A 14,262-nucleotide genomic window follows, 5' to 3' on the forward strand; every position below is an offset into this window, starting at 1 on the left:
GGCATGTGCCACCACATCCGGTTAATTTTGTAGTTTTAATAGGGACGGGGTTTCTCCATGTTGATCAGGCTGGTCTCGAACTCTCGATCTCAGGTGATCCGCCCTCCTTGGCCTCCCAAAGTGCTGGGATTACAGGTGTAAGCCACCGTGCCCGACCTTTTTTTTTTTTTTTTTTTTGAGATGGAATCTCACTCTGTTTCCCACCCAGGCTGGAGTGCAGTGGCATGATCTTGGCTCACTGCAAACTCTGCCTCCTGGGTTCTAGTGATTCTCTTGCTTCAGCCTCCCAAGTAGCTGGGACTGCAGGGATGGGCCACCATACCTGGCTAATTTTTTGTATTTTTAGTAGAGATGGGGTTTTACCATGTAAGCCAGGCTGGTCTCAAACTCTTCACCTCAAGTGATCCGCCCGCCCCAGCCTCCCAAAGTGCTAGGATTACAGGCATGAGCCACTGCACCTGGCCGAGGCCTGGGTTTTGAGTTCCAGGTCTGCTGCCTTTAAAGAATAAGCCATGTCACTTCCGCTTGAGGATTCACACACACAACTCAAGGCCCTTACGTCAAATGGCAGAGAGGCCTACTGGGCTCAGATCAGGAGCTCGGTTTGGCCCATCCTGGAGCCTCAGCTGTCTGGACCTCCAAATACTGCTAACAACAAGACAGGATAATAGTGGTGTCTCCGTGGAACATGAGCTGCCAGGGCTGTGAGGTGTGAGGTGCCATCACCCCAAGCCTGGGCACAGAGGCTGGTATAGTAGCGCCTCTGCTGAGGGAAAGACGTGTCCCAAGGGAGAAGATGCATCCCGAGTGGCCAGAGATTCTGCTGGATGGGCTTGGCAAAAGCTCACATGAGGGAAAAAGTTTCTCTTCACCATGGCTGAGAGTCATTCTTGTGTGGGTGGGAGTGGTGACACCAGTAACCAGCAGCTATCCTGGCTGGTTTCCTTTGACATTCTTGGCTCTATTGAGTTTGCTGGGTGCATTGGGTGCAGTTTTGCCTAACACTGCTCCAGCTCCCTGATACAAGCCACTGATAAAAGCCATTGTCTCAGAAAGGCTGCTGTCTGGAGTCAGCGAGCCATCACTAGAGCGTGGAGCAAGTTCTTTGGTACCTCTCAAGAAGGAGATGTGACCCACTGTAGGGCAACTAAATGCTTTCAAGAATGGCTGCATGATGGGGTGAGACGTGAACTTCTAAAATCTGCAGTGGTCAGTTCAGAAGACCTGTGCTTGGCTTCGCAGGAGGAGATGTGGCCCAGAGCAGAAGTCAAGCGTGTAGGGATGCTCTGCTTGTTCACATTTTTCATTATTCAGGAAGCCACAGTTTCAAAAAATGTTTTTAATGGATCTAAGCTATGGAAAATCTCCCCTCCCCCATCACAATTTTTGGCTGATCAGGGCTTGCTAGTTTAGCATCCAGTGCCAGCAGCATTTAAATAGCAGCAGTGGGTACAGCCACAGGATGGACACCTGGTATTTAGACCTGGCTTGTAACTATGTTGGGGGCAGTGCTCAAAACTCACAGCATCTGCTGGGCGTGGTGGCTCACTCCTGTCATCTCAGCACTTTGGGAGGTCGAGGTGGGTGGATAACTTGAGGTCAGGAGTTTGAGACCAGCGTGGCCAACGTGGTAACCCTGTCTCTACTAAAAATACAAAGAATTAGCTGGGCATGGTGGTTCATGCGTGTAGTCCCAGGTACATGGGAGGCTGAGGCAGGAGAATTGCTTGAACCCAGGAGGCAGAGGTTGCAGTGAGCCGTGATGGCGCCACTGCACTCCAGTCCGGGTGACAGAGTGAAACGCCATCTCAAAAAAAACAAAAACAAAAAAAACCTCACAGCATCAAATGCTCCACCTGAAGCTGGCAAGATCTTGGCATGTTCTTCAAAACTCAACGTAATGGTTTTGACTCTTTACCCATTACCCTGTTCAGTCAACATTTAGTACCATCACCATGCTAAGAGCAGGGAGAGAGACAGGAGTATAAGGTGTTTCTTGACATTGAAGGCCCCACATCTTGTGTAGGAGCAGGAGATGGATGAGAAAGTGCCAGGACCTCTGCCGAAATCACTACAGGGCATAGTGGGCATGGGACTCTGTTTCCTTTACATCTTCGCTCCTCCCCTCGACTAGACTGGAGCCTCTCTACCAGAAGGCCATGGGTATCATCTAGAAAATAGATACTTTTTTGTCTGAGGGGCCAGTGGTGCAATGGATTAAAAAAAAGATAGATTTTTACATGTACATTTTTTTGGGGTCAGGCACTGCAGCTTTCTTCAGATTCTTTTTTTTTTTTTTTTTGAGACGGAGTCTTGCTGTGTCTCCCAGGCTGGAGTGCAGTGGCGCGATCTCGGCTCACTGCAAGCTCCACCTCCCGGGTTCACGCCATTCTCCTGGCTCAGCCTCCTGAGTAGCTGGGACTACAGGCGCCCACCACCGCGCCCGGCTTATTTTTTTTTGTATTTTTAGTAGAGACGGGGTTTCACCGTGGTCTCGATCTCCTGACCTTGTGATCCGCCTGCCTCGGCCTCCCAAAGTGCTGGGATTACAGGCTTGAGCCACCGCGCCCGGCCCCTTTTTTTTGTTTTTTTGGAGACGGAGTCTGACTCTATCACCCAGGCTGGAGTGCAGTGGCGCAATCTCAGCTCACTGCAAGCTCCGCCTCCCAGGTTCACGCCATTCTCCTGCCTCAGCCTCCTGTGTAGCTGGGACTACAGGCGCCCACCACCGTACCCGGCTAATTTTTTGTATTTTTAGTAGAGATGGGGTTTCACCGTGTTAGCCAGGATGGTATTGATCTCCTGACCTCGTGATCCGCCCGTCTCGGCCTCCCAGAGTGCTGGGTCTTCAGATTCTTAGAGGAGGCTTTGGTTTGAAAAGGCATACTGATTAGCATGGTGTGGTGGTTACCCCTGTAATCCCAGCTACTCAGGAGGCTGAGGCAGGAGAATCTCTTGAACCCAGGAGGTGGAGGTTGCAGTGAGCTGAGATCATGCCACTGCAGTTTAGCCTGGGTGACAGTAAGATTCCGTCTCAAAAAAGAAAAAAGGGCATGCTGGGGCTGGATTTGTACCCTTGTTGAACAGGGCTTTCTTTTTGCCTCTGTTCACCAGCAGACTCAGTCTGTGTGCAGAGGCATTGGGCAGACTCTGCATGATGCCTCTGGGATGTACCCAGAGAAGGAAAAAGGCTTTGGGAAATTCAGTGCTGTGAAATAATGTTAATTTGCCTTGGGTGTCCAAAGAGGCCCAGGAAAGGCTGAATTCCTCTAACCTCTAGAAGGATTCCAGTGGCCTGCCTGAAGGAAGAGCTGTTGTCATCCCTGTCCGTCTTGGGCAGCCTGGCCCTGATCACTGGTCTCTGTCCCCAGGTCCGGACACTGTTTGTCAGCGGCCTCCCTGTGGACATTAAACCCAGAGAACTCTACTTGCTCTTCCGGCCGTTCAAGGTGAGTCAGGACCTGGCCACCCCTGGGTGGAGCCTGGGACCCTGGAGAAGCAGCCGGGTCGGGCCGGGCAGCAGGGTGATGCGGGAAGGTGTGGCAGAAGCTGTGGGGGCAGGTCCAGCCCTCTGTCCTGGTTGTGCGAATTCCCACGCTGCCTTCTGAGCCTGTTTCCTCGCCAGTTAAATGGAGACAGTAAGAATCTTTTTTTTTCCCCTTGAGACAGAGTCTTGCTGTGTTGCCCAGGCTAGGGTGCAGTGGCTTGATCTTGGCTCACTGCAACCTCCGCCTCCTGGGTTCAAGCAATTCTCCTGCCTAAGCCTCCTGAGTAGCTGGGATTACAGGCACGCACCATTATGCCTGGCTAATATTTGTGTTTTTAGTAGAGATGGGGTTTCACCATGTTGGTCAGGCTGGTCTTGAACTCCTGACCTCGTGATCCACCCGCCTCAGCCTCCCAAAGTGCTGGGATTACAGGTGTGAGCCACGGCACTTGGCCTTTTTTTTTGGTTTGTTTTGTTTTGAGACAGAGTCTCGCTCTGTCGCCCAAGCTGGAGTGCAGTGGCGTGATCTTGGCTCACTGCAACCTCCGCCTCCCGGGTTCAAGCGATTCTCCTGCCTCTGCCTCCTGAGTACCTGGGACTACAGGCACCCTCCACCATGCCTAGCTAGTTTTTGTATGTTTAGTAGAGATGAGGTTTCACCATGTTGGCCATGATGGTCTGGATCTCTTGACCTTGTGATCTGCCCGCCTTGGCCTCCCAAAGTGCTGGGATTACAGGCGTGAGCCATGGTGCTCAGCTAACAGTAAGAATCTTTAAATATATGTGGTTATATAAAGAATCTTTGAGATTCAATGTAGCCTTTTCAGTTTGCAGATGAGAAAACTTAAAAGGTAAGGTCTGTGCTCTCGGGTTACTAGTTAGTGGAGCAAATGGGAATTTCTGCCTGAAGTGATGAGTGCTGCCGCCTTATGCCCACCCCATGTGCCAGACCGTGTGATTCAGAATGCAAGGCGGTGAACGCTTGGCAGTGGTGGAGGTCAGGGTGGGTTGATGTTGACAGGGAGAAGGCTGTGAGAATGATTCAGGGGAGCCCTGGGGAAAGCGGGAGCTGATGAGGTGGCAGCGCTGGGTTAGCACAACACATGCTTCTGACCTTCCGCAGTAACAGCCGCCTCTCTCCGCAGGGGTATGAAGGGTCCCTGATCAAGCTCACCGCGAGACAGGTAATTTCTCTCCTAGGGTTTTCTTCCTCCCAGCCCAGACTGATTGCTGAGCTTCGAACAGGGGCCTGTTAACCTTTCCCTAATCTAGAGGCATCTGGCGGTAGAGACTTGCTCCCTGTTGTCCCGTTTCTCACAGAGCAGCCTCTGTAGGTCCCACTGTCCCTTTACTGGCCGTCTGAGCCCAGCCAGCTCCTGGTCCTCCCTGTCTGTTTCTTGGGAATCTGGGAGCCCGGCTGGCTGAGGATAGTAGAGCAGTTAGCTGAGCTCTGGTTTTTTTTGTTTTGAGACGGAGTTTTGCTCTTGCTGCCCAGGCTGGAGTGCAATGGCGTGATTGAGCTCTTGCTTTTGATACGAGGAGGCCAGGGCCTGCTAGCCGTCGGGGGTTGTTTGGGGTCTAGACTGATTCTTGGGAAAATGAAGTTGGAGCAGTTTTCAAGCTATTGCTCCTCGATAGAACCGGAGTCTTCCCATGCCCTTGATACATTGGTGTCTCCTTTCTTGCTGGGGAAAACACTGGGACTGACTTTTAGTTATCTACATGCATTAAAAACAATACTTTTACTAAAAGGGCAACGTTTAATTCGGTGGAATTAAGCTCCCTTGACATCATTTCCCACAGGGTATTCCTGGGGAAGGAGACTTGACTTTTGGTGCACATTAAGCTGCTGTTCCGGTGAACATAGGGAGGACATGGGCTGGAGTTCTGGGGGGCTTTTTTTCCTTTTGTATTCTCATCAGCAGGGCAAATACTGTTTCCACATAGGTGATACTCTTTTTTGTTGTTATTTTGGAGGGAGAGGTGGAATGCTGGCAGAGATATAAGGGTGTTCTCTCTTTTTCCTACTAGCCTGTTGGTTTTGTGATCTTTGACAGCCGGGCAGGAGCAGAAGCAGCCAAGAATGCACTGAACGTGAGTAGGTGGAGAATGGGTCTTCTCTGACCCACAGCCCTCTTAGGCAGTGGGTGTGCAGATGTATCTTATTTCCCAGCCATTCCTGGGCAGAGTCCTTGGCGAAACTGTCTGTGCCAAAGGCCTGAGCTGCCTTTCCTCTGCCTCAGCCACTGTGTGGGCAAGTCTTCCAGGCGAGCTTGTTTACAGGGCTCTTCTCTACTCTCTGCCATTAACACTCTGGGTCCTCCAGAGTAAGCCTTTCTCTTCTTTTCTCTACCCATGTAGGGTATTCGTTTTGATCCCGAGAATCCACAGACCCTGAGGCTAGAGTTTGCCAAAGCCAACACCAAGATGGCCAAGAGCAAGCTAATGGCAACCCCAAATCCCAGCAACGTGCACCCCGCCCTGGGAGCACACTTCGTCGCACGGGACCCCTGTGAGTGGCACTCTGAGCTGACAGGCCCTCATGGAGTTGCATTCGGGGCAGACTTACAGACTCTTGCAGAGGGGAGCCCCTTTCCCAGGAGGCTTTTTGTGTCCATGGCCACCCATTTTTGAAACACCTGGTTTTCCCTCCCCTGCAGCCTTCTTAGAGCTTCTGAGCTGCCAGGGCTTCCAGCTTCCCTGAAACCTTCTTTGATTTTTCATTTGAGACGGGCTGAGGCCTGCCTGAAAGCAGGCAGGATGCACACCATGCCAGGCCAATTTAATGTGACTTCCTTGCATGGTCTCGGGGTCCTTGGTGGTTGGGGGTGGTCTGGCCTCAGTGTGGGGCATATGGCTCAACCATAGTGCTAGGTCGCCTTCTCTGTTTGGAAGGGGAGGCGAGTGTTCTGATGGTGGAGGCCGTTGTCTCCTGTTGTAGATGACCTGATGGGGGCTGCTCTGATCCCTGCATCTCCAGAGGCCTGGGCCCCCTACCCTTTGTACACCACAGAGCTGGCCCCAGCCATCTCCCACGCTGCGTTCACCTATCCAGCTGCCACTGCCGCTGCTGCCGCCCTCCATGCTCAGGTAAGCCCCTTCAGGTTAGGGAGGGCGAAGAACGAGGGCTCTTAGCTGGCCAGACTTTGCATGTGCCTGGCCACTTGGCCGCTGCTGTCCCAGAGCTGCAGCAGAACTCTTGTCTTCCTTGATGGTTTGAAAGCCCAGACACCAAGGACCTATTTGTCCCTGCCCTTGGGTTTAGGATCTGACGGGGAGGGAGAAGATAACCCACGAGTTCCCGTGGAGGATGCCAGGCAGCCCAGCTGCGGTTCCCCAGCCCCGAGCACTCCTGCCCAGCCACCGACTGTGTTCTCCCATGGTGATGGGACTATGACGCCAGTCCTAACCTGGGTATGATCTCGGGAGCCAGACCATCTGCCTCTGCCCCTTCCTATCTCTTTCATCAAGCTCTTACAGATTGCTGTGCCTCAATTTTTTTTTTTTTTCTTTTTTTTTAGTCATGTGAAAAATGGGAATGCTCGGATAATCTGCCTTCGGGTTGTTATGAAAGTTAGATGTCAAGACGAAGTGACTAGTGAGTGCTAGGATGTAACCTGGAGCACCCTGAGAGCTCACTGAGTGTTAGCTCTCGTTTCCATGAAGGCTGGACACTGTTCACTGTGAACCTGTGCTGGGCAGGAAACAGGGAGTGAATGCTTCTGGGGAGAGTCGGGGCTATTAGAACAGGGCCAGGAAAGCTCTGTGTGGGGTGCTGGGCTGGGTGCCCAATGGGCAGGCAGGGGATCAGGCTCTCCCCTGGCCATGCAGGCACTTCCTCTCGTCTGATTCGGTCACAAGTGCAGGCCACTGGAGCACACTGCAGGGGAGGTCTCTTCCCACTGTGTGTGTCGGGGAGCAGGGGGGTGCCTCACAGTGGCTATGACAGGATGTGGCCAGGCAGCCACAGGAAGGGGCTGGGGGGCACTTTTGAGCCCATCTCAACCTCTGACCGGCCAGGTGATGAGCGCTGATCCCCAGGAAGAGCTGCCTGGCCAGGGTGTGCTGTGCTGCTGTGAAGGAGAGAATCCAGGTTGCTGGGACCTGGCTGGGGAGCAGGAGGGGATGGGGAAGGAAAGTAGGAGAAGCCAGAAAGGAGGGTTCACAGGAGCCAGAGCTGAGGCGGGAAGAGTCGGGTGCTCTGCCCGAGAGCTGTGTGCACGTCCATTTTCAGGCTCTTCCAGGGGCTTAGTGACACCTGGGTTTGTCCAGTTCCAAAGCAGAAAGGAGCCACTACCCTAGCCAACTGTTTTCCCCAGCAGGGGAGTGCTCCCTGGCTCCACAACATTCAGTTGTACTGAGGGCAGAATTGTGGTTAACCTTGGCACTCTTCCCCAGCTGAGCACCACAAATAGCTCAAAAATTGATCAGAGAATAAGGAAGGTGGTAAAGACCCTCCCCTGGAGGGAATTGTTGGGTATTTACTGCAAACTGGGTTCTGTGGCTGGAAGAGAGCGGCCAACAGGGAAGCCCATCCTGTCTACCCTGACCTGGGCAGTGACTTGGTGCTTCAGGTCAAGAGGATGTTTAACTGTAAGGCCCTGGGAGTCACTGAAAGGAATCACAGGCTCCCACCTCACTGGGCTCCTCACCTCTGATCCCAGCTTTGGCACCAGTTAGCTACATGATCCTCACCTCTGGGCCTCTGTGTCCCCATCTGTAAAATGAGAGGGATAGACTAGGTCAGGTGGAGAGGTTCTGCCCCATCCTCTGAGTTGCTAGGCTGTGACAGAGGTTGGGAGCCAGGGACAATGAGTTTGTCAAATGAATCAGAGAGGGCACCTCTTCCCAGCCAGCTGGGGGTGGCAGTGCTCTCTCGCCCTGAGCTCCACGCCATAGGGCTTCCTTCCTCCTGTTGGCTTCCCTCCCAGTTTTCTCCCACCCCGTCCACACTCTGCACCTGTCCAACTCTGGCCTAAATCCTGGTTCTCAACAGCTGTGGGACGTTGGGCACGTTACCCACTGTCTCTGTTTCTGTAAAATGGTGATGATAATGCCTACTTGATAGGTGTGTTGTTCACATGATGGCGTGGAGTCACATGATGGCGTGGAGTCGCATGATGGCGTGGAGGGAGTGCTGTGCAAGTGCAGATGGTCGTGATTGTTACTTAATATCATTATTGTCTGGGTCCCCTTGGGTCCTCTCTGAGGCTGGAGGCCTCTTCGTGCCTGAGTTCCTGCCTTCTGGCCTTCCTTGGACGGGGACTGGGATACAAGCCACCCACCCCAAAGGATAGTGGCATTTTTGGGGAGGCGGGCTAATGGGAAAAGATTAGACCAGGGAATCATTAGTTCTGTCCTTGCTACTCAGACTCTCTGGGCACCCATTTCCTCAATAGTAAAACGGGTTGTTTTACTGTTCGCCAACTAAGAACATTTTATTATTTTCCTTCCAATAGCCCCACTGCTTGCCCCCTGACAGTGCTGCCCCAGAGATGGGGGATAATAGTGTCTAAATAAAGGAAATATGGGCCGGGTGCGGTGGCTCATGCCTGTAATCCCAGTGCTTTGGGAGGCCGAGGAGGGCAGATCACGAGGTCAGGAGATCGAGACCATCCTGGCTAACATGGTGATACCCTGTCTCTACTAAAAATCCAAAAAATTAGACAGATGTGGTGGCAGGCGCCTATAATCCCAGCTACTCGGGAGGCTGAGAGGCAGGAGAATGGCGTGAACCTGGGAGGTGGAGCTTGCAGTGAGCCGAGATCATGCCACTGCACTCCAGCCTGGGCGGCAGAGTGAGACTCCATCTCAAAAAAATGAATAAATAAAATAAAAATAAAAATAAATAAAGGAAGTATGGACACTGTTGAGCTTGAGTGGATTGTTCTGAACCCAAAGGACCAATAGGACTGAGTTTTTCTGTGCCTGGGGGCAAGGAGGTGACTTCAGGAGAAGGTAGCAGCTAAAAGACAAGGGGATGAGAACAAGTACCTCTACCCCAGCTGCATGCCCTTTGCCAGTAGCCCAGCCTGAGCCCACAGCTGCGTAGCTACGGAGACCAGACCTGCAGGAGGGGTCCTGGAGGTTGTTCGGTCCTGCTCTGTCTTGGCAGGAGGCCACCTTGTCTGGCCTTCTGACCCTCCTGACGGAATCTTCCCTTTTAAGAGGGTGAGGCACAAAAGCAACTGTGGATGGCAGGCCCAATGGGGTTCAGCATAGAAAGATGGTGGCCTAAAAAAGCAGGGGTTCTCAGTGTCCTATTGCATCCCAGGGTCCTCCCAGACTGGATTTCATTTTCCATTCCAAACTGAGGATATGTGGGTCTTCTATGGCTTTTTCTCCCCCTTAAACTGGTTCAGCCATTTACCAGTGACCTTAAGGTTACATAAACTCCCTTGCCTCTATTTTCTTATCTGTATAATGGAGATGATAATAGCATCTACTTCATAGGGTTTTTATGAGGATTAAATGAACTTAGTATATGTTATCTACCTAGAACAGCATTGGTCACAGTGGAAGTGCTTCATGAGCAGTAGCTATTATTGTATTAGCATATCTGCATTTATGGAAAAAAATAGGCAGTTTTGTTCTCTTCCCTTTGGCTTATCCAATCCCCAGAAAACCTGTACTTTTAATTCTTCAGTTTGGTAGGTAGTTTGGAGCAGGTGTGTAAGTAAATCTATAGGTATGAATCTTAGAAAAACTATAATACATAATCTTTTAAAAACTTAAATATTAGGGCCAGGTGCAGTGGCTCACACCTGTAATCCCAGTACTTTGGGAGGCTGAGGTGGGGAGATCACGTGAGGTCAGGAGGTCAAGACCAGCCCGGCCAACAAGGTGAAACCCCGTCTCTACAAAAATACAAAAATTAGCTGGGCGTGGTAGCGGGCACCTGTAATCCCAGCTACTCGGGAGGCTGAGGCAGAAGAATTGCTTGAACCCAGGAGGCAGCGGTTGCAGTGAGCCAAGATAGTGCCACTGCACTCCAGCCTGGGTGACAGAGCAAGACTCTATCTCAAAAAAAAAAACTTAAATATGAGGACTTAAGAAAATATTAGTAAGTGTAGCTCTGCATTTTGGGTGCCTGGCTAGTATACCATTGTACGAATGTGTCCAGCTCCCTGTAGATGGTAAGTTGGTTTGTTTGTACAGTTTTTGCTTACTGATAGCTATACAACAATGGATATCCTTGTGCGTACTTCTCTGGGCACCTCTTCTGTTTTGTTTTTTCCTTTTTCTTTTTCTTTTTTTTTTTTGAGACAGAGTTTCACTCTTGTTGCCCAGGTTAGAGTGCAGTGGCACTATCTTGACTCACAGCAACCTTTGCCTCCCAGGTTCAAGCAATTCTCCTGCCTCAGCCTCCCTAGTAGCTGGGATTACAGGCATGTGCCACCACACCCGGCTCATTTTGTAGTTTTAGTAGGGACGGAGTTTCTCCATGTTGATCAGGCTGGTCTCGAACTCCCGATCTCAGGTGATCTGCCCTCCTCAGCCTCCCAAAGTGCTGGGATTACAGGCATGAGCCACCGTGCCCGGCCATTGTTTTGTTTTCTTTATGATAAATTCCTAGAACTATGACAAGGTCAAAGTGTAGACTTACCAATCTGGGTTAAATATTGTTTTAATTTCAGATGAGTGAGGCTTCCATAGTTTTGGTTGTTTGTATCTTTTTTTTGTTTTTCTTTTTTCAGTTACTTTTTTTTTTTTTTGAGACAGAGTCTCACTCCATTGCCCAGGCTAGAGTGCAGTGGCATGATCTTCGCTCTTTGCAACCTCTGCCTCCTGGGCTCAAGCACAATCCTCCTGCCTCAGCCTCCTGAATTGCTGGGATTACAGGTGTGTGCTACCAAGCCCAGCTAATTCTTGTATTTTTTGCAGAGACAGGGTTTCATCATATTGGCCATGCTGGTCTCAAGGCTCAAGAGATCCGCCCACCTCTGCCTCCTAGAGTGCTGGGATTACAGGCGTGAGCTGGCGCACCTGGCCTTATATTTATTCTTATGTAGGTTCATCCCGTTTCTTGCTTTCTGGTGCATCTTCTCAACTGGTCGGTCCCAGGATCTGAGAGAGGGCTGAGTTTGCATCCTCCGCTCTTTGTTTTGAAGCAGCCCTCTTGGAGCCTGTAGGGTGGACTCTCAGGAGCCGCCTCTCCCCCTGGACACAACTGGAGGCCCTGAAAGGACACTGTGGGTGCCCTGTCTTGCTGGCCTGGTCCCCCGGCAGTTCTCCTGTTCGGAGCTGGAGCAGAAAGAAGAGCTCTAGGAAGGGACTGTGTGGCTTCTAGAGGACCCAGGCCACTGGTCTATGCCAGGCAACCAAAGGAAGTAGAAAAGCAGCCTTCTTTTTTTTTTTTTTTTTTTTTTGAGACGGAGTCTGGCTCTGTCACCCAGGCTGTAGTGCGGTGGCCGGATCTCAGCTCACTGCAAGCTCCGCCTCCCAGGTTCACGCCATCCGCCTTCCAGGTTCATGCCATTCTCCTGCCTCCGCCTCCCAAGTAGCTGGGACTACAGGCGCCCGCCTCGTCGCCCGGCTAGTTTTTTGTATTCTTTAGTAGAGACGGGGTTTCACCGTATTAGCCAGGATGGTCTCGATCTCCTGACCTTGTGATCCGCCCGTCTCGGCCTCCCAAAGTGCTGGGATTACAGGCTTGAGCCACCGCGCCCGGCCAAGCAGCCCTTCTAAATGCATTCTGTCTGCTTCAGTGGCACAGCTGTCCCAGGCCCAAATATGGGAGCTTTCCTCTACTTTCTCCCCAAGGAGTCCCTCAAGCTGGAGGGAAAGTCGCTGCTTGAGAAGCAGGAGTCCGAGCACCTTGTAGCAAGAGTGTAGGGCAGGGTCCAGCAGATTTGCTGAGGGCGGCCTTAAGCAGTCATTCAGGGCCTCCGCTGGCCAGTGGTGAAAGCAGGTGGGTTGCAGGCCTCCTGAGCTCTTTTCACTCTGTCATCCATGTTGTCCCCTTGTCCAGCCCTGTGGGACACCCAGCCTGTCAGGGACTTCCCTTGTTGTGGGGCTGCGCCAGCTGGAGGCTACATGAAGGGCAGTGGTCAGGGCCCACTAAGGGGCTCCCTGAGCTGGTGCCAGCCGCTGGCTTCTCTGGTAGCAGCATTGCTGGTTTCCTCGTGTGTCCTCTTGTGGAATAAGTGCTAGTGTCCAGCCAGGCGTCTAACTTCCTGCTGAGCTCCTGGGAGGATGTGGTGGCTGGAATTCTGCGGTGTACAAAACAGCACCTAGAATTCGGCGGGGATAGGAACAGGTTCTTAGGAAGCTTCCATCAGCCCCCAGATGGCCTGGCATGGCTTACCCAGGAAGCAGGAGTTTCCAGCAGCCAAGTGGGTAACTGGGTCTGCCTGCTCCAACCTCAAGGGAGCTGTCTGCAGACCCAGCTTCTACTCCTTTCCTACCACATGCTCATGTGCTGCCCCTTCCCTTCCTGAGGGGACTCCAGCTCCCCTCCCTGGATGCTCATCCCCCAACCCCAACTCAAGGTCCTGTGTTGTCCTGTCCCCCCACCCCCACCCCCACCCCCTTCTCCCTGTCCTGGGTCAGGCTGGGACAGACATGCTTCACCGTGCATAACTGGGGCAGGCGGCCTTCCCTGCGGTCTTGGCAGTCAGCATACTTGCCTTCCAGATGACTGGCCCACGGGAGGAGGGAATGTGTCATTTTCTTTTTTTTTTTGTTTGAGATGGAGTCTTGCTCTGTCGCCCAGGCTGGAGTGCAGTGGCCGGATCTCAGCTCACTGCAAGCTCCGCCTCCCGGGTTTACACCATTCTCCTGCCTCAGCCTCCCGAGTAGCTGGGACTACAGGCGCCCGTCACCTCGCCCGGCTAGTTTTTGTATTTTTAAGTAGAGACAGGGTTTCACCGTGTTAGCCAGGATGGTCTCGATCTCCTGACCTTGTGATCCGCCCGTCTCGGCCTCCCACAGTGCTGGGATTACAGGCTTGAGCCACCGCGCCCGGCCCCTAGGAATGTGTCATTTTCTTGACGAGTCTCTGGGAACCCAGCTTTGGGGCTACTGCTCTGTGGGGCCTTCTGGCAAGTGCCAGGGTTTAGGCAGCTTCCAGGCACTGGTGAGGATGAGCTCAGATAGCTGCCACCCCCCTGACGTTATAGACTTCTAGCTTGTGATGGAGGGCATGGCACAGTGGGGAGGGAAGGTCAAAATAGGGGAGCCTCAGCTGGGTCTCATCCATGGCTTCTCAGAAGAATCAGGACAGATGGACAGATGTTAGAGAGTCCTTACCCCTTAGGGTCCACATGGACGTTTTTTTTTTTTTTTTTTTTTTTTGAGACGGAGTTTTGCCCTTATTGCCCAGGCAGGAGTGCTATGGTGTGATCTTGGCTCGCCGCAACCTCTGCCTCCCGGGTTCAAGCGATTGTCCTGCCTCAGCCTCCCGAGTAGCTGGGATTACAGGCATGCACCACCATGCCCGGCCAATTTTGTATTTTTGTTGTTGTTGTTGTTTTCTTTTTGAGATGGAGTCTTACTCTGTCGCCCAGGCTGGAGTGCAGTGGTGCAATCTCAGCTTGCTACAACCTCCATGTCCCGGGTTCATGCCATTCTCCTGCCTCAGCCTCCTGAATAGCTGGGACTTCAGGCGCCTGCCACCTCGCCTGGCTAATTTTTTTGTATTTTTAGTAGAGACGGGGTTTCACTGTGTTATCCAGGATGGTCTCGATCTCCTGACCTTGTGATCCACCTGCCTTGGCCTCCCAAAGTGCTGGGATTACAGGCGTGAGCCACCGAGCCTGGCCTAATTTTGTATT

At 52.2% G+C, this 14,262-nt stretch overlaps 1 protein-coding gene across 5 annotated transcripts in view; it reads left to right on the forward strand.

Moving 5' to 3' along the window:
* The window catches only part of RBPMS2 (RNA binding protein, mRNA processing factor 2), a 90,302-nt gene that overhangs the window by 22,111 nt on the left and 53,929 nt on the right, over nucleotides 1-14,262 (forward strand). For 3 of the 5 annotated variants that reach the window (XR_004431944.1, XM_033189778.1, XM_033189779.1), the window contains exons 2-6: nucleotides 3,372-3,449; nucleotides 4,633-4,671; nucleotides 5,519-5,581; nucleotides 5,849-5,999; nucleotides 6,429-6,577. Coding sequence is in view for 4 of the 5 variants with exons in the window: in XM_033189778.1 (XP_033045669.1) it covers nucleotides 3,372-3,449; nucleotides 4,633-4,671; nucleotides 5,519-5,581; nucleotides 5,849-5,999; nucleotides 6,429-6,577 (480 nt within the window). In the remaining variant the exon portion in view is untranslated. Of the gene's footprint in view, nucleotides 1-3,371; nucleotides 3,450-4,632; nucleotides 4,672-5,518; nucleotides 5,582-5,848; nucleotides 6,000-6,428; nucleotides 6,578-6,752; nucleotides 6,963-14,262 lie in introns of those variants that run through there. The other 2 variants (XM_033189776.1, XM_033189777.1) reach the window with 2 other exon arrangements.

This window comes from Trachypithecus francoisi, unplaced genomic scaffold (genome assembly GCF_009764315.1).
Source record: "Trachypithecus francoisi isolate TF-2019V2 unplaced genomic scaffold, Tfra_2.0 Lachesis_group3, whole genome shotgun sequence".
In the NCBI taxonomy this organism is placed as follows: domain Eukaryota; kingdom Metazoa; phylum Chordata; class Mammalia; order Primates; family Cercopithecidae; genus Trachypithecus; species Trachypithecus francoisi.